We start from the raw sequence: 18396 nt of genomic DNA on the forward strand, positions 1-18396 counted from the left end.
TACACACACACACACACACACACACACACGCACACACACACATATTGCTTCTTTTTTTTCATACCATTGAAGTGAATGGCTACCAAAAACTTGGTTACCAACATTCTTCAAAATATCTTATTTTATGTTAAATGCACAGTATTCATGTATGAACAACTTGATCTGAAGGTTTGGAACGACATGAGGATGAGTAAGTGATGACACAATTTTCATTTTTGGGTGAACTATCACTTTAATGCAATATAGCCCCATGAGAATTTGTGCACTCAAAAAAAAAAAAAAAAAACACGTACTCTTACGCTTACAGACACTGGAACGTACAATACTGACAAATTTACAGCATTTAAACATACAAAACTGATAACGCATATGAAATGATAACATGACAAAACTATTGTATTCCACCAGAGAAGATTGTGACTGCAACACATCGTCATTTGGATTAGTTTTAATTCTGCTTTTGACAGTTTTGCAATTAAAAAACATTGTTATTGCACTTATCTTTCTGTCATTGTTTTTCTTTATAATGTACATATTTGTAAGAAATCGGAGTGGGATTAGCAACCATAAAAATATATATTTTTAATGCTATTTTGTTACTAAAATTGTCATTTCCCTGCAAAAAAAAATTGATAGGTATAGGTTAAGGGGTTTTAAAAAGCCAAATCACTTATTGAACAAAATCAGTGATACATAGCTTAATGATATAAAAGGTTTGTAACTATTTTAAGTTGTTTAGCTGTACATACGTAGCAACTTTATGTTTAAACGTTGTAATAAGTCCAAATTGTACATTTTAGCATCACTCAAAATGCTTGTAAAACTTTAATACTTCATTTACGTATAAAAAAATGAGATAAGGCTTTTTAATAACAATATTTTTTTTTATTATATAAATAACCATTTAGAAACCAAGACTCACTGTAGAATTTTGCATATTATTGGGCCTATATGCATATTATGTCATATATATATTTGAATGTTTAGGTATATTAATATATTTGAATTGAATGTTTAGGTATATTAATATATTTTTGTTCAGGTGTGAGCATTTGAGATCGACTGATCTATTGTTTTACCGTCTGGAATTCTCCAAATGTCACATATTCCCAGCATTCTTTACAAATTGCAACATGTAACATTAACCATTAAAAGTATGTTATTAACAGAGGATGTTATTTACTCCAGTCTGGTGTCAGAAAAGACAGTTAAATACAGCTGGTTGAGATATATACATGCATCTGTTTATATTTAGGCAAAAGCCTGGAGAAGACTGACGTATCAGAAACAATAACGCTTGCTGTAACAGCTGAGGGAATTTGAAGCAGTGTTATTTTTGTATTATTAATATACTATTATATTTGTGTTAATGAGGAGAATTACATATATAGACATTTTTATTAATAGTAATAGCCCAGATCTGAAGAAGTGATATTTAAACTAACAAGACATGCTTGGATCCCTTTGTTTGGCAAACGTGATGTGCAGGAAACTGATTTAAAGTGTCTTGAACTACCATTGGTCATCCAGTACAGTTGCGAAGGTGGAATGCCTTGTGGTGGGTTACACTCCAAGACCACTGAATCGCCTTCTGTGACCACCGCTGGCTCTATCTTCTTCTTGGGAAACTTGGGAGTCACTGTGAGCAATCAGAAAAACAACACAAATAAACAGCTTTAAATTCATATCAGTCACTTTCTTACTAAAGTATAAGACAGAGACAGATATCCTACCAGTGAAACTGTCAGTAAGACATTATCAAGATTAAAAACCAGTTAAGCCACATCATGTTGGACATGCTTAAGCGGTTACATGTAATATGCAAATTTCCAAATTTTCTGAGGAAATTCTCAATATATATATATATATATATATATATATATATATATATATATATATATATATATATATTAGATTCATGATAAGCAGTTGAGATAATGTGTAGCAAGGGATATTTATGAACTGTGACTTACTAGGCACAACCAATTCTGATTCCTCTGATATTGCTGTTCCAAGCTTGTTTGAGGCATAACATCTGTACTTTCCCTCGTATTTCGCCATATCTTTGGGTATCAAAAAGGACCCGCTACTCTCTTCTTTAATGAGCTGAGAGTCTTTATGCAGGTCAAAATCCATCCCATCTTTCGTCCAGCGGTACCTGTTCAAATAAAAAAACATTGTTTTATGTGAATCTATAGTTAATGACTTACTGACACTTGTCGTATACTTTAATAAAAAGAAAGAATTTCAATGTTAAAAGTTAAACAAAATGTCTTTTATTTATTCTGTTTTACTCTGTGGGGCGATGAGTAATTCATTTTGAATTTCCACATTGCACAAAGAAATGTCTAAGTGTAGCAGAAATGAGTCAAATCAGACAAATCAAAGAGTCTATCAGAGCTGTGTGCATTGAAACATGAGCTGAATTCCTCAGGAAGTCATAAATCAGTTCTAGTGCCACAGGAACCAAACAAGATAACCAACCAACCAACTTGTTCACACAACAGCTTTCAACATTAACACCAATAGAACAATTATTGACAATTTTAATTCAAAGAAGAGATTGTCAAATTTATTGTTCGTGATTGGAATGCAACGCTGGACATCACATGTAAACCCAGGAGATCAAGTTAAATACTTGCATTGACTTCCCCCCCCCCCCCAGCCAGTGAAACCAGACTGAAATTCCTAAGGGGGAAGGGCTTTAAACCTTTGTCTTCACAGAAAAGTCCTTTGCCAGAGAATGGCAAAGAAACCCTTTTTATACATTATATATGGACCAGAATGAACTCAAAAAAGACTTATGAATGAATCATTCCATTGCTTAACTCCATATTCATTTACGTGTAACCCACACATTTGACTATCATGTATAATCACTTATTGTGTATGTCTTTTGATAACTATAGGATACCTAGTCATGTCTAGTATTGAAATAATCGCATTTTCTTGCTTGATATTGTCCTGACAATCATTTATTTGTAATATATATCATAATCATGTTATAGGAATCATGTCCAAAATTAGACCCTGTGAGGCAAGAACCACATGCTTGGTAAGATAAACAAATGATTTATGATACCCAAGACTCAAGAACATATCTGATTGGTCAAGGCAACATTTGAGGGGTGGCCAACAGGAAGTTTTAAATACTTTGGACACGATGTAATTTTTTTTAGTCATGCCTTGCTTTTAGTCATGCCTTGCTTTTAGTCTGCTTTTAGTTCTAGTCTAGCTGCTGCTATTAGCCATGTCGGCTTTTAGTTCTAGCATTGCTCGTGCTATCAGTCATGCCTGCTCTTAGCTCTTAGCTTGTAGCTTTGCTACCTAGCTTTAGCTTGTAGCATCTAGCCATGTGGTTAGTCATCATGGTTCTTCGAGCGCGGTTCCAGCGTGCCTGCCTGCTGCTACTTATGCTACTATGAGAAGGAACACAACCTAGTCTCGCCAAACTTTATTTCTTTTCTTTTCCGTTTGAGAGTTTCGTGTTCTGAGTTAAGTTTTGTAACGTCCATTCAACTTCAACCAGCGAACACGACTCTGCACTTTCAGCCAACGCCCAGCAACCACGGGCTTCCCAAGACGTCACTTCAGAGACTGAACTTCCAGCCAATCAACGACCTCGGGATAGCCCTTTCACCGAGGCTCCTTCTTCACAGGAGATGCAAGTAACTTTACCTCCAGACTGTGACCTTTACTGGTGTATCTAATATAATTTTAACCTCATTGAGGAACTCAATGCGAGCGCTAATTACGTGATTGATGGTTGTTCATGTTTATGCAATTTAACGTATTGCTGTTAACTTGGGATTCCATATTTCCATTCTCTTAAACTCATCTTTCCCTAACTTTCGACCTTCCTGCAACTTGTGTGAATGTGTGTGTGCGTGCGTTTATGTGTTAGATTAGTTTACATGTCTTAGATTTATCTAATAAAGCCTTATTCATATTGAAAAGAGAAGTATCTTGTGTTTTGTGCTTACAAGTTAATGTCTTAAACTGTCGATCTTGTTACTGTGCTAATTGATAGTGTTTTCACTATAGTTTGGATATTAGTATCCAGCGCAGATTTGATGTTAAACGGCTCGTTCACTGAACCACAGGCGCGTCTCCGTGAGCAGCCGTGAAACAGTGATTCTGTTCAAATTCCCTTTAAAATTTTAAATGATTCCCTTTGAGCTAAATTGACCTGTTTCCCTTACATTTATAATGGTGGAGAATGATTGCGGGCAGTTTAACCTAAATTGTGAGCATAAACCAAGTTATTTAATCTTTGATTTTGCTAAAGGAATGACGGATGAAAAGCTTCCGAGACCTGAGTATGTGTGTGTGTTTGCGTGACGTAAGCAGCGCGCGCCCTCCCGCTTGAATGAAAGGAGCTAGAGGAGACTTTAACTCGAGTCCGTCTCCCCTTTGTTAACAGCAGTAAGTGAACTTAAAAGTAAACATCTGAGATCGTACAATAAGGTAGAAATTGAGCGTGTTCCTCATTTGTGTAATGCCTTGTTTTATAGCTGATTTGATTTCACTGCGTGTTCCAGTGTCTCAAACGCTATCTCAGTCACTGTTTGCTGAACGGAGCTAAACTGTTAGTGTTTCAAAAGGGATATAAATCGGTGAATAAAGAATAGTTTTGAGCGGGTTCCTCAATCTATTTATCAAAGTCCCCTTATTCATATTTCATATAGTTTGATTGCCAGTGCGTGTTCCACTGCCGAATCAAATTTGATATTCGACTCCCCTAAGTTAACGTTAAACATTAGAGAACAATGTTTGCCCATGTGTATCCGTTCACAAAGTGAATGCAATCTCGCGTAACACTGCGTGTGTCCGAGAGTAATTTGAATGGGAGTGTTTTAAAAGCTTGATCAAGTAAATTTTAACTGTGTACCAACAGCGAAGGAAAACCTTTATGTTTGTGTCCAGAAAAACTGGCACGGAGAATCAAATAGCTGAGATTGATATAATAACTACAGCAGGAAGCTGCTATTTGAATTAAGATAAATTTAACTCTATACAAACTGAGAGTTTAAGTGCCACATCGCAAAACCAACTGAAAGGCGGTGTTGTTATTTGTACAGTGTTGAAATGAGCCGACATTTCATGTAACATGCTTAACTGTATTTGCAACAATGCAACGATTCATGTGCTGATCCACTAGAATGTGTTTTGGTTGCCATAGTGACGACCGTGACCCGGAAGCCTAACGTACTTCCGGAGCAACTCTGAACTGTGCACGCGCAGCGCACAAACTCTGCGCGTGATTTTTTTTCCCAAACCGGTTGAGCACAAACCACGCCCCCTACGCGAAAACCCCACCCCGCAGCCGTGACTCACGTCTCTAGCTCGATTTCATTGGTCAACTCTGTTACCTCACCTGAGAAGAAGTTTGGACGTCAATCAAAGTCGTTGATGGATCCGTCGCTGACTAACGGTAAACAGTTCTTTTCAATAACATTTTATTATTAGAAGTATTTGTAGGTCTCAATGTGAGTTTTTACATGTATTATTAAAGTTTTCATTTGAACTTTATCTTATTCATTAGGTTCGCTCTCAGGAGAGTGCGCATGTTTGGGCTGTGGTGAAGACCAAGCCGTACATCTGAAGGTAAAAATATGATTTCAGAAAAAAATAAAAATAAATAAACATTGTACATATTTATATATTTTACCAAAGTAAACTGTCTCTGATTTTACTCAATGACAATGATATTCGACTCACTCATTAAACGCTCAATACTGGCACCTACTGGCATCATAATTTCTTGTTTTTTTATATTATAAAAATATTTAAAATAATCTCATGATATTATTTAATACAGTTGTATTTTTCAGTGTAAATTATTACATTTTATAGGTATAGATAATCACATTATTATAAATTGTATTCATGGATCAAATGTAAGAATTTGAAATAAAAGTATTAATGAGATTAATGGGAAAATGCCCTCTATAAAGGAAAAAAAATTAAATAAATACCCCTGGATAAAATTTAAAGGTCTCAGCTGATAGAAAACTGATAAAAATATTGCTTAAGAATAAATCATATTTGCAAACACATACACGCATGTTTGTTTTTGTGAAAAGTGTGTTCATCCCATAGGTGTAATGGTTTTTATACTGTACAAACTGTATATTCTATGGCCCTACACCAACCCTACACCTAACCCTAACCCTCACAGGAAACTGTGCATTTTTACTTTCTCAAAAAAACTCATTCTGTATGATTTATAAGCGTTTTGAAAAATGGGGACATGGGTTATGTCCTCATAAGTCACCCTCTCCTTGTAATACCTGTGTCATACTCATGTCATGATACAGAGTTGTGTCCTGATATGACACGAAAACAAGAGCACACACACACACACACACACTCACACACTACCAGTCAAAAATTTGTGATAATAATGAATTATTATTTTTCATTTTATTTATTTACTTATTTATTTTTACTGTTGTTTCTTATGCTCATCAAGGCTGCATTCATTTGATCAAAAAATACAGGGAATTTTTTTTTATTGTTAAATATTATTATGGTGTAAAATAATTTTTTCTATGGTTTCTAAATCTAATTTATTCTTGTGATCAAAGCTGAATTTTCAGCATCATTACTCCAGTCTTCAGTGTAATTTCCTCAAAAAGATTATTCTAATGTGCTGATTTATTATCAATGTTGGAAATTGTTGTGCTACTTAATATTTTTTTGGAACCTGTGATAATTTTTCAGGATTCTTTGATGAATAAAAGGTTAAAAAGAAGAACATTTATTCAAAATATTAATCTTTTCTAACAATATACTCTGCAGTTCTAAAGTTTGGGCTCAGTATTTTTTTTTATTTTTTTGAAAGAAATAAAAAAAATTATTCAGCAAGTTGTTTATTCAGTGTTAAATTAATACCAAGTGATAGCAAATATTAAAAATGTATAAAAGATTTATATTTTAAATAAATGCACTTATATACAGAAATAAATGACAGTTTAAAATGTATATTTAAGAAGGAAACTTTGTTTTATATTGTCATAACATTTTGCGTAGATTATTGTTTTTTCCTGTATTTTTTATCATCAAATGCAGCCTTGATGAGCATAAGAGACCTATTTAAAAACATAAGTCTTACTGATACTAAAGTTTTGAATGGCCGTGTATACACACACACTACTGTGCAAAAGATTTTGGACACTAGTATTTTATTTTATTTGTTAAATAAACTTGGTTTACTGTTATGTGTCTAAACGTTGGGCCATCTCAGTTATAATACTAATTGGTGAATTTTCTGTTTGGTGACTTCTTTTTACTTTTACAGAACTGGTTGCCTCCTGGGTATAAATATCACTTCTGCACATATCGTTTGTGCACTACAGAAGGCAACTCACACCTGGACCACACAAGTTTTGAGGCATCACTAAGAATTGCATTGACAGAAATTTGTGAAGTAAAGGAATGGGTGGGAAAGCTTAGTGAATCATCAGGAGTGAGTTGGAGAGTGGCAGTGACAAAACCAAATAAGGGACAACGTGTACTTTATAAGGTAATATCAAATAATTTAATTCATCTTTACACTATATAAGTGTAAGACCATTAGTTACACTGAAAATGACTTTACAGTAAATTTTGTTAACAAACAGAATTGTACTGTGCAAAAGGCACATTAGATTCTTCCCCCAAATTTCAAGACCATTATTTATATATGTATTATATATGTTTCACTTTATTCTGCCAGTAAGTAATATCAGTTAACACTGACTTTTACCATTAATTGAAATAGTCCAGTGAGATTTGTATCCCTGTGATGGACTTGCTATCTCTAGACTCCAGTATTTGTATAACCTTAGGACAAGTGAGATGGATTGATGGATTTTTGTATGCACAGGTGATCTGAAATCATATAGTTCACACATAGATCAAATCTCACCATCATCTAGTCCATCTGGGATTGCATAAAGAGGTGAAAAAATGGAGAGACACTAAAACCTGTGGCAAAATCTCCAATACACTTGGAGAAATATACCTGAAAATGTAAATGATAAAATCTAAAACATTAATAAAAATGTATTCATGACATTATTTAATAAAAATACATAATTTAGAACACTATTTCTGAAAGCATCATCAATTTACAGCATATACATTACATATGCGAATACATTTTTCAATTTTTTTAGCTTTGCAGGTTGATTTATCCAAAGGTCTTGGAGATATTTGCACAGTATGTAGCCTGTCTTTTTTTGTTTCTTTATGGAATCCCTGTTGGACTGTTGAAACTGAGATCATATATCTGTGTAATCCATACTTTTTGCTGTTGGACTTGTTGCAATTTTCTCCCTGGAAGAAGAGATCTTATATCAATGTCAATGAAATGTTTTCCTGGACAACTAAAGGAGTAATAATAAAAATAATTACAATTAATGGCAAAATGTAAGTTTGGACATAATTTTCTATTGCCAGAGTAATGTAAAATATATAAATAACTAAATAAAAAAATTAGCATGTCTAAGATTTGTGCATACTTCTATACATATTTAAACATTCATATTATGTCTATCTTTAGGCTCATTACAGGTGCCAGCACAATGTTTATGTCCGATCAGACACGGCTAATCAAAGGCGGCTTTCAAAAAATACATGCTGTGAGGCAAAAATGGTTTGCACTCTGGTGAAGACTACAGACAAAAGGGGAGGAACTAGTAGGTGGGTTAGAAATGTCAAGATTGGATAAAATCAGTGCTTTTGCTTGCTTCTTTGTGTGATTTGTTTTTATTTTTCAGGAGCATTGATCCCCATATACCTACTTACCCAACTTCGGTGCGTTTGTACAATGTACACAATCATAACATCTTTGTTGCGGAGGCACTGAGGCACAAGGATGTAGGGGTCAAGGCAATTGAAACCCTGACACAGTTGTTTGAGGTTGGGCACAGTCCAACCTCAGCTCTGGCTGTACTTAAAAGTGACCTGTTGGCTGAGCATTTTAACAAATATGTATATGTCTCAGCCAACCGTGCCATTTGCCCAGACCTTCAGTTTTGCTACAGGTATGTGAATTTCACTTGGTGCAAATCAGTTGCTTTGATGAACTTATTTAGTCAAGACAATTTTAATTTGCAGACTGTATCAGAAGTTGAAAAAGCAGGAGTTTGGAGAGTAAAGTGGGGAGGCAATGCTAGCGGCTTTGGAAAGACAGGTAGAATCGTACAATGCAGCCTGTAATGACACCTGCGCCAAGCTTAAAATATCTTCAGCAGGAACACCACTTGTAGCCATTTGTTCCCCATTGATGAAACAAACACACACTCTCTCAAATAGTGGAGAAATGTGTTTTATGGATTCATCTGGTAACATGGACCGGGAGAACTGCAGGGTGTTTCTCCTCCTCACACACACCTGTGCAGGTGGTCTTCCTCTTGGGATAGTGATAACACAGTCAGAAGATGAGAAGACAATTAGTGAGGGATTAGAGCTGCTGAAGTCCTTACTGAAAAAAGATGCCTTTGGAGGGCGAGGTGAGGCAGGCCCTCGTGTGTTTTTGACAGATGACTCAAAGGCTGAGAAGGGAGCTATAGCACAGGTCTTTCCTGAAGCCGCACAACTGCTCTGCATATTTCATCTTCTCCAAGCTGTGTGGAGGTGGTTGTGGAACAAAGAACATGAAGTTGAGATGAAGGACAGGCAGACAATGTTCAGCATAGTAAAAGACATGCTTTATGCCAGGGAGATGAGTACAGTTGAATTACTCTACCAGCAAGCCCTTGACAACCCTTTGACCATCAGGTAGAGAAAATAGTAGACAGTTAGAGGTAGCTTAAATATTTTAGTAGTACTTCTGATGCATTTACCCTCCCGAGACCTATCCTGAGGGTTTTATTGTATTGTTTTTATTCTTTACAATTTCTCTTTACCCATTACAGATACAGGAAATTCCTGACCTATCTACAGAATCTTAACAGTCGACGTGAGAGTTTGGCTCTCAGCTATAGGAGGGACTTGCCAACCCGTGGCAACCAAACCAATAACTATGTGGAGGCTGCAATGCGTGTCTTGAAAGACAAAATACTTCATAGGACAAAAGCATTCAACCTGCCTCAATTATTCAACCTTTTCATTACCCGACTAGAGATGTACTATGAAGCACGTGTGACAGACGTTGCTCTTGGCCATTGGGAGGCATTCCACCGGTCAAGATTTCTTGCTACACAAAGTAATATCAAAGCATCGGATATTTCTCAGGTAAAATGTAATTTTTAATTATGGATCATTAAAAAACGTGTGTTTTTAAGCCTTTTAAGTCTTGTTTTCATAGTGTCATCATCAACTGGCAAAGTTAAACTTCAATACGAAATACGCGAGAATGCAGGTCCGTTCTGTGCATTTTTATAATTGAGAAACATCCAATATGTCTGTATTTTTGTCTTTATGTCACTGTTAGGTTGGAGAAAAGAAATTTCAGGTAAGATCATCCACATTAGGGCACACATATACCGTGGACATGGAGCTGGAGCTCTGCACTTGTCCAGTTGGCCATAGTGGGGCACCATGCAAACACCAGGCAGCAGTAGTGCAAAATTACAACATCACCTCCATCAACTTTCTCCCCACAACAGCTGAAATGAGGGCTGAGCTGCTGAAAATAACAAAAGGTAAGTATTTCTTTGTACCATAGGTTGTCACACACACACTGACTAATGCTGTTTTTAAAAACTTTCTTCTTTAGATATTTTAACTATTAAATTATTATATTAATTATATGTCTTGTTCATCATCTTCACAGCCTCAGTTTCTCTTGACTTTCTAAACCCTTTACGGCAAAATATGCCAACGCCAAGCACATTAGCTCCAGGTAAGGAAGTTCAAGTGGGACAAAGAAACTTCATTAAACATGCTTAATTCTTAACAAAACAACTATTACAGCAGTGCAACATTGGTATACATTTTTTTAGACATGCCTCGGAAACAAGAAACCTGCACTTCTGATCATCAGTATCATCTCAGTGCTGAAGATGATGGTCAGTATAAAGGGAGGGATGGTGCTGTTTTTTTTAAAATGTATTTTCTTTTATTTTCTTTCTTATGGTGGCATATTGAACAGAAACACTCTTGTAACATTTCAGTTTGTCTATCTGTATCTTTTGAATTGTAGAGTCACATCAGCTGGACCTGTCTTCGACCAGTTCTACACAACTGCAACAAATATCACCTATGCAAGAGGACCCATACTCCAACCATCCCTGTGTTCAGGGTAACACAGAGGGAGGTGAGTCAATTAAGCTTAAAGTTACATTAAAAATTCTGTATAGATGCTTATTTGGGCCCTAGCTTAAAGGGATCCTTAAAGGGATAGTTCACCTTAAAATGGTTATTGGTTGGTAATCAAACAGTTGCTGTAGTATATTTGCATTGTCATTTTTCCATGCTGTGCATATTTGGAACAACCTTATGCTGAGTAAATTACGTCAGATGTTTGATTTTTTTTTTTTTTTACTTTGCACACGTTGGCATAGTCTGCCGTTTGGTATTCTTGCTTTAACCTTTTTGGTCTTAAGTGCAAGCTTTTTAGTATTTTGAGGGGATCTACTACTAAACAATATTCTGTATTCAATTATACGCCATTTATTTCTGTAAAAAAAGAAAATGATTAAAAAAACATTTTATACTTTTTTTTTATTAATTCAGTAAGTTAAAAGTAGGTAAATTAAAACAAAGGTATTTAAAATCCAATGAATGGAGGCAGATTAATAGAAAGAGATAAATGTAATCAAGTGCAATACTGTAGTATAACCAGATGACTGTATAGGCATATATTTAAACAGGACTGTGTGATTCCTGTTGTTGAGAACAGTGTTTTTCAGCTTTTAATAGGCATTTGTGGGTGTTTGTTGTTATATAATAGTTTTTTATTGTTGTCTCTTTAAACAGCATCTTTACCTCAGTCTCCTGTGAAACGGATGCTGAGACTGCTCAGTGAAATGGCTGAAAACCCAGACTACAGTAATGCCATGTCTAAAATGGCCAAGCAGCTTGAAAAGATACAGCACAACCAGACCCAACTGATCTCGGCATTTTACTGCTTTGGTAAAGGGATGTCAGTATCAAAACGTGCAGCAGCGTTAAGACGAGCTGCTAGACGACCAGGTCCTATTATTGGCTGTCAGCCAACAGCAGTGGCCAGAAGAACAGCTAAGACTGGTTCTAGGCAGCGTTTGACAGCTGGACGCCCCAGAAAATGCAATTCTGGTTCAGAGCATGACTACAGCAGATATACAGGGAAAAAGGCTGTCAGGGTTCGCCACAAATTGTCAGAATCTGTGGCAATGAATTACTCACATCAAGCATAAAATTATTTGTATGACGTGGGTGGGTTTGGGTGTGTGTGAGTGTGTGTGTGTGTGTGTGTGAGTGTGTTTAAAAATGGTTATTTCGTAGATTAGTTAATGCAAACATAGTATTATTTATGAAATTTAGATCCAGACTGCAGGTTATGTAGCCATTTTAAAATCATTTTTGGAAACTTGTTAAAAATATTAACTGCACAGAAAAAAAATTCAAAAGTTTTTATAGCAATTGTGAATTGCATGTAATGTTTTTGTGTACCAGGACATTTTTGTATTTTATCTATGTAATTGATAAATAAAGCATTCTATGGCCAGTCAGCAAGTTGATTATTACTAATCATCACGCAAAATGCAAACAAAGACATGCTTTTAAATCGTTGTTGGGTTACTTTGATGCCACTTTAAGTCAAGATGCACCTAAAGTCTTGAATTCTGGGCTAGGAATGCAGGTAAAAGGTCATATTGTTCGCTATATTAAATTAAAATTATATATATATATATATATCAGTATTAAGCTTCTCTGTGTTCCTGTTTTATAGCAGCCTACATTATGTAACTTAATAATTTTTTTTATTTTGTACACCCTTTTATTTGTGTTTTGGATATTATATCCATATATCTATGATTGTATAAAAATCTGTTCGTTTGTTTCAAGGCAATGTAGCAATAAGCACTGTGATAGAGTTGACCAATGAAATCGAGCTAAAGACGTGAGTCACGGCTGCGGGGTGGGGTTTTCGAGTAGGGGGCGTGGTTTGCGCTCAACTGGTTTGGGAAAAAAAATCACGCAAACTCTGCGGTGTCGCTAAGCTAACGAAACCATTGCATTTACATTGAAGTCTATACTAAAGCCACTAGCCTCAAAGGTTAGCCGTTAGCATTACCATCCAGTGGTAGAATAATGTGTGTTTGGGCAACGCTGACGTGATTTAACCATTTTAAACATCTTAACTAACACTTGTTAGTCTCTTTCTTTTTATCGCTCTCTCTTCTCACTAGACCACTTATTTTCATTTTACTAGAAAGGGAAATACTGACTCACAATTATTCAATGTCAAATTGAAATTTAATTGAAACATTAAATTTATTTGGAAGCATTTAAAATTTCCCTCTCAGATCATTTCATATGATCTTTTATTTCTAGTATTCTCTTTTGGGTCTAATTATTTTAGGAATGAATAAGCCTTGAACTTTGGAAGTTAAAGTAAACTTATTCTTCCTAATTTATTTATTACCCATCTGAATATATGCTATTCAGACCTTTATTTATTTGAATGCGTTTTACCCCTCTTCCTGTTTTGGTTATACACTTAACCACTATTGTTTTACGTATTGATTTCCTCTTTTTAATTTCATGTTTGCATATTTTGCCCATTTATTAATTTTTTTAATTTTCCTATTTCTTACCATTTCTTTTGTGTATCCTAGCCTGGGAACGACAAACCTGAGCCCTAACAGGAGACATTGTTATCCCTCACTACGAGTTCAAATAAATTAGAAAGACAACTCTCTTTCACTTAAAGTTTATTTTGTTTGATAAGTCGTGCAGCAACTAACACAACGCTCTCCTTGTAGTTCAGATAACCGCTACTGAGACTTACCATCTCCGTCCTCTCTCTCCTTTACTTTCCTCTTCTCTTTTTACATTTGTAGGACATGTAAGAACCATCAATCAATTCTAAGTGAAGTAAATACACAATCGTGCCAAAATCGACGAATTATCCTTATGAATTTGATTGTAATCATCCTCTCATTTGTTCTTCCTAACCTCCCTACATTTGGAAACGCAATCCAAGTTTTAGCATCTCATCCAACGTTGAGATCAATTTAATAGAGATACGTGTTGAGCAACTGTCGCCTCGCTGACTCCCTGGTGAGCGGTCCAACTGAAAGGTGTATGGTGTCAATCCTGTCAGACTAAGAAAAGAGATATCAGAATTATTATTGTATTCTTTTGTCCAAAGCAAGAAATATAATAATATTGTTTATGTTTTTGATAACATTTAATTGAAAAAAATAATTTTCCTCATTTGAAAAACAGAAATTTTGCTTGTCATTTGAATTTGTTTTTCACCTCTATCTCTCTTTTCCTCTTCCTCATTAGAGTGACAAAGTCTTCGCATCTCTAGTCTACTTAGACACCCTGAGACCAACACAGTCATCACCACATTTCACTAGTGGTTCACAATCACTGATACCACACTTAGTTGTCCCACCACACATAGGCTTTTACTCCACGCAGATCTGTGTCAGTCTCTCTTCTCCCCAGCGTGCCAACATGCCGCAGACTGCAGACCCCATTTCCCATGGGGAAGATGTGAACATTTGGCTGAGAGGCATAACAGACAGCCTCACTCCAAAGACATTTGAACTGTTATTATTTTTAATAATAATCCTAATCCTGAGAAGATTCCTGACACAAGATTCAAGCCAGAACAACAACCACGAGGAGCTAGTCAAGATCACAAGCTCACTAAGCTATGCCTTCACAACCCAGCTGAAACTGAGCGACAAGCACATCACCCACCTTCAAGAGGAGCTGACAGGTGCTCAACGTCGCATAGACAAGCTGGAAGTGAAAGTTCAAGATCAACTCAAAGCACCCAGCGAGAGGGAGCAGGATACAACAGAACAAGTTAAGAAGCTCCAAGCAGCCCTGGCAGCAGCTCAGCTCGACCAGCAACATACAACGGCTGCTCAGAAAGACCTGGTAAACAGACTCCAGTATGCCGAACAGCTACTGGAGAAAGCCAAGATAGACATCAGAAACAAGAACTCTGAAATCAGTGCTTTGAAAGACCACCTTGAAAGGTACAGAACTGAAATGGACAATCTGACCCAACAACTAGATGATACCAACGATGAGCTCTACATGGTCAGAAAAGAACTCCAAAATGCTTACAAGCACAAACTAGAGCCAAGAAAAGAGAAACATCTCTTAGCCTCATCACTGCTGAGCAGAGCAGAGTCCCACGTCCAAGAACTGGCATGTGACGAAAAAAGCGAAGGGCCACAACCCAAAACCTCACCTGCCTTCGCCACACAACCCTTTCCTGCCAACGAAAGAAAACCTCCCGTCCAAGGCCTTGAAGCTGCACACGGGATGACCATCAAAGACCTCAACAAGCTGTCTAAAAACATCAGCAGGTTCAACCCGAACTCCACAGAGAGCCTCGACATCCAAGCTTATCTGCGAGATATCGAATTTCACCTGGAAGTGAGACCTCATGTGACTGACAGAGACTGGTTATACCTCCTTAGAGCCACGTCCAGTTCCGAGGTACGAAACTTTCTAGATCGACAGCCCAGTCAAACCAAGTCAAACTACCAGCGACTTCGTGAGGTCCTGATTAAAGAGTTTACAGACCCAGAGTCTGAACATGGACTGTTAACTGCCTTGGAAACCAAACAAGGTCGTCAAGAGACTCCACAAGCTTATTACAACCGACTCCGACAAGCCTACTTTGGTGCACACAACAGCCCTGACCTTGAAGAGGATGTGAACTTCAAAACCCTCTTCCTAAAGAATCTGCACCCCGGAGTAAGTCACCATCTAGGTGTCATGGCCTGTCCGAACTCCATGACCATCCAACAGTTGCGTGACCTAACACAGAAGGCCTATAACAAGCAGAAGTTGGCCTCAAAGAAAGGTAACAAAACATCCACACTCTTGAACTCTGTCAACAAAGACTCAAGCCTTGCACTGGACGACACCCAGCGGCATCACAACACCAGAGTCTTCCATCAAGAGCACAGAGAACGTGACGCCCATATCCACGACCGCTTTCAGCCCAACTGCTGGAAAAATCCATGGGACCAGCCACGCTTCTCAAGAAACCAAAAGGATAACATCTGGAAACCTAACCAGATATCCAAAGGTAATCACCTGACTCATCCAAGAGCAACTCGTGTGGGTAAGCGACAACAAAACCCACCTCAGCACCACTCAGACATGCACAGTGCTGAGTACTCACAAGAACATAACCGCTTACCATTAGAAGACACGGAACAAGTCATGGAACAACTAAGAGAGTTCCTTCAAGACAATTTACATGCATATGACCACAAAGTTGAGTCATGCTCGCTGTGACCAGCGACAGAACGGAAGGCCGGTGATCACCTGGTGCACCGCATCAGAGATGACAAGCACCTGTTCAACAACAACCCAGAATGAACAAGTCTTTCACGGCCAACTGTTGATGAAAAATCTGAGGTACTAAAGGACATCACCTCAGTCACTAACAAACTGTCAAATGAACTCCAACTCCAAGTACCACATTCCCTGTCTGTGCAACAGCAACCACCAGAGCACAGAAGGTCAGAAAGTCTGCTACAGCCAGAAGGCATCACAAGAAGAATGCAACATAGGAGACAAGTTTTGCAACTCAGCTTCACACAGCCATGCCAAACTGCCTCCGACGGCGTGCTAAAGAACTTCCTGCCTTGCTGGACTGACCCCTCATTAGACCATGGACACGCCCTCATCCAAGCCAAAGATGCAGAGAGCCAGTCTTCAGTGACATGCTAGAAAAAGGGGGAGACAACACAGACTTGAACAGATCTGACCACACATGCACTACACCAGTAATACACAACATTACCTACACCCAGAGGTAAACACATCTACTGATAACACAGTCAACAAACATATTCTTCCCACAGGTAGAATATCCAACTTTTAGCGTAACAAAGTTACACATACCCACCATGAAGAAACGTGCAGCCATCCTCACAATAGGTAGAACACCTGACACTAAGTTAAGGTTCACGACACACTAGCTGCACCTGACATCCTAGCTCAATAGTAGTTGTAACACATGCTAGGAAAACCCACAGCAGCCTTGTTTTGTTTTGTTCTTCTTTTACCTATCCTTCTCCTTCCCCTCTTTCCTGAGTAGGTGAAACGCCTAGACACCCTGCGAGGGTCGAAGGTCTGATATTAGGATTGACTCGCAACACCTAATATCCGCCAGCCACTCTAAACTGAATGGAAGCCAGAGAGCTCCATGCATGATAGGTCAATTCATTGAATTGAAAATGAAATTACTAGAAAACTAATGGTAAACATGTAAAGTAAGACAACCTAGAAGAACCAAACAAAGTTAACCACAAATTTGATTGATGAATCAAAATAAAAACAATTTCCAAGACGATCTAAACTATCCTCAATGTGCTAAACTACATTGACTAATTGAACTTAACCACGTGTACCTAAATAACCTGATGCCTGCACCAGTACAGTAACTGTCATGGAGGTGTTGTCTTGCTGTTTGCTGTGTTTGTCTGCTTCTTCTGCCTTTGTTTCTCCAGCGATCGACGATGTCTTCACCTAAACACCTCGCCGATCGAAAGGGGGATATATGTAGCAGAAATGAGTCAAATCAGACAAATCAAAGAGTCTATCAGAGCTGTGTGCATTGAAACATGAGCTGAATTCCTCAGGAAGTCATAAATCAGTTCTAGTGCCACAGGAACCAAACAAGATAACCAACCAACCAACTTGTTCACACAACAGCTTTCAACATTAACACCAATAGAACAATTATTGACAATTTTAATTCAAAGAAGAGATTGTCAAATTTATTGTTCGTGATTGGAATGCAACGCTGGACATCACATGTAAACCCAGGAGATCAAGTTAAATACTTGCATTGACTTCCCCCCCCCCCCAGCCAGTGAAACCAGACTGAAATTCCTAAGGGGGAAGGGCTTTAAACCTTTGTCTTCACAGAAAAGTCCTTTGCCAGAGAATGGCAAAGAAACCCTTTTTATACATTATATATGGACCAGAATGAACTCAAAAAAGACTTATGAATGAATCATTCCATTGCTTAACTCCATATTCATTTACGTGTAACCCACACATTTGACTATCATGTATAATCACTTATTGTGTATGTCTTTTGATAACTATAGGATACCTAGTCATGTCTAGTATTGAAATAATCGCATTTTCTTGCTTGATATTGTCCTGACAATCATTTATTTGTAAAATGTATCATAATCATGTTATAGGAATCATGTCCAAAATTAGACCCTGTGAGGCAAGAACCACATGCTTGGTAAGATA

The 18396-nt window shown here is 37.3% G+C and overlaps 2 protein-coding genes across 2 annotated transcripts in view; one reads left to right on the forward strand and one right to left on the reverse strand.

Moving 5' to 3' along the window:
* Positions 1-18396, reverse strand: part of LOC113092481 (neural cell adhesion molecule L1-like protein) — a 52390-nt gene that overhangs the window by 23017 nt on the left and 10977 nt on the right. The window contains exons 4-5 of the mRNA XM_026258089.1: positions 1974-2158; positions 1517-1639 (exon numbers count right to left, since the gene is read on the reverse strand). Of these exons, the coding sequence (XP_026113874.1) occupies positions 1517-1639; positions 1974-2158 (308 nt within the window). The remainder of the gene's footprint in view (positions 1-1516; positions 1640-1973; positions 2159-18396) is intronic.
* Positions 5186-12644, forward strand: LOC113092480 (uncharacterized). Its single transcript, XM_026258087.1, has 11 exons — positions 5186-5434; positions 5546-5607; positions 7304-7528; positions 8549-8688; positions 8766-9032; positions 9906-10224; positions 10424-10634; positions 10766-10834; positions 10935-11000; positions 11135-11248; positions 11911-12644. The coding sequence occupies exons 1-11, from the start codon at positions 5413-5415 to the stop codon at positions 12327-12329; spliced, it is 1914 nt and encodes a 637-aa protein (XP_026113872.1). The 5' UTR covers positions 5186-5412; the 3' UTR covers positions 12330-12644.

Source organism: Carassius auratus, unplaced genomic scaffold, assembly GCF_003368295.1.
Source record: "Carassius auratus strain Wakin unplaced genomic scaffold, ASM336829v1 scaf_tig00214604, whole genome shotgun sequence".
NCBI classification, from domain to species: domain Eukaryota; kingdom Metazoa; phylum Chordata; class Actinopteri; order Cypriniformes; family Cyprinidae; genus Carassius; species Carassius auratus.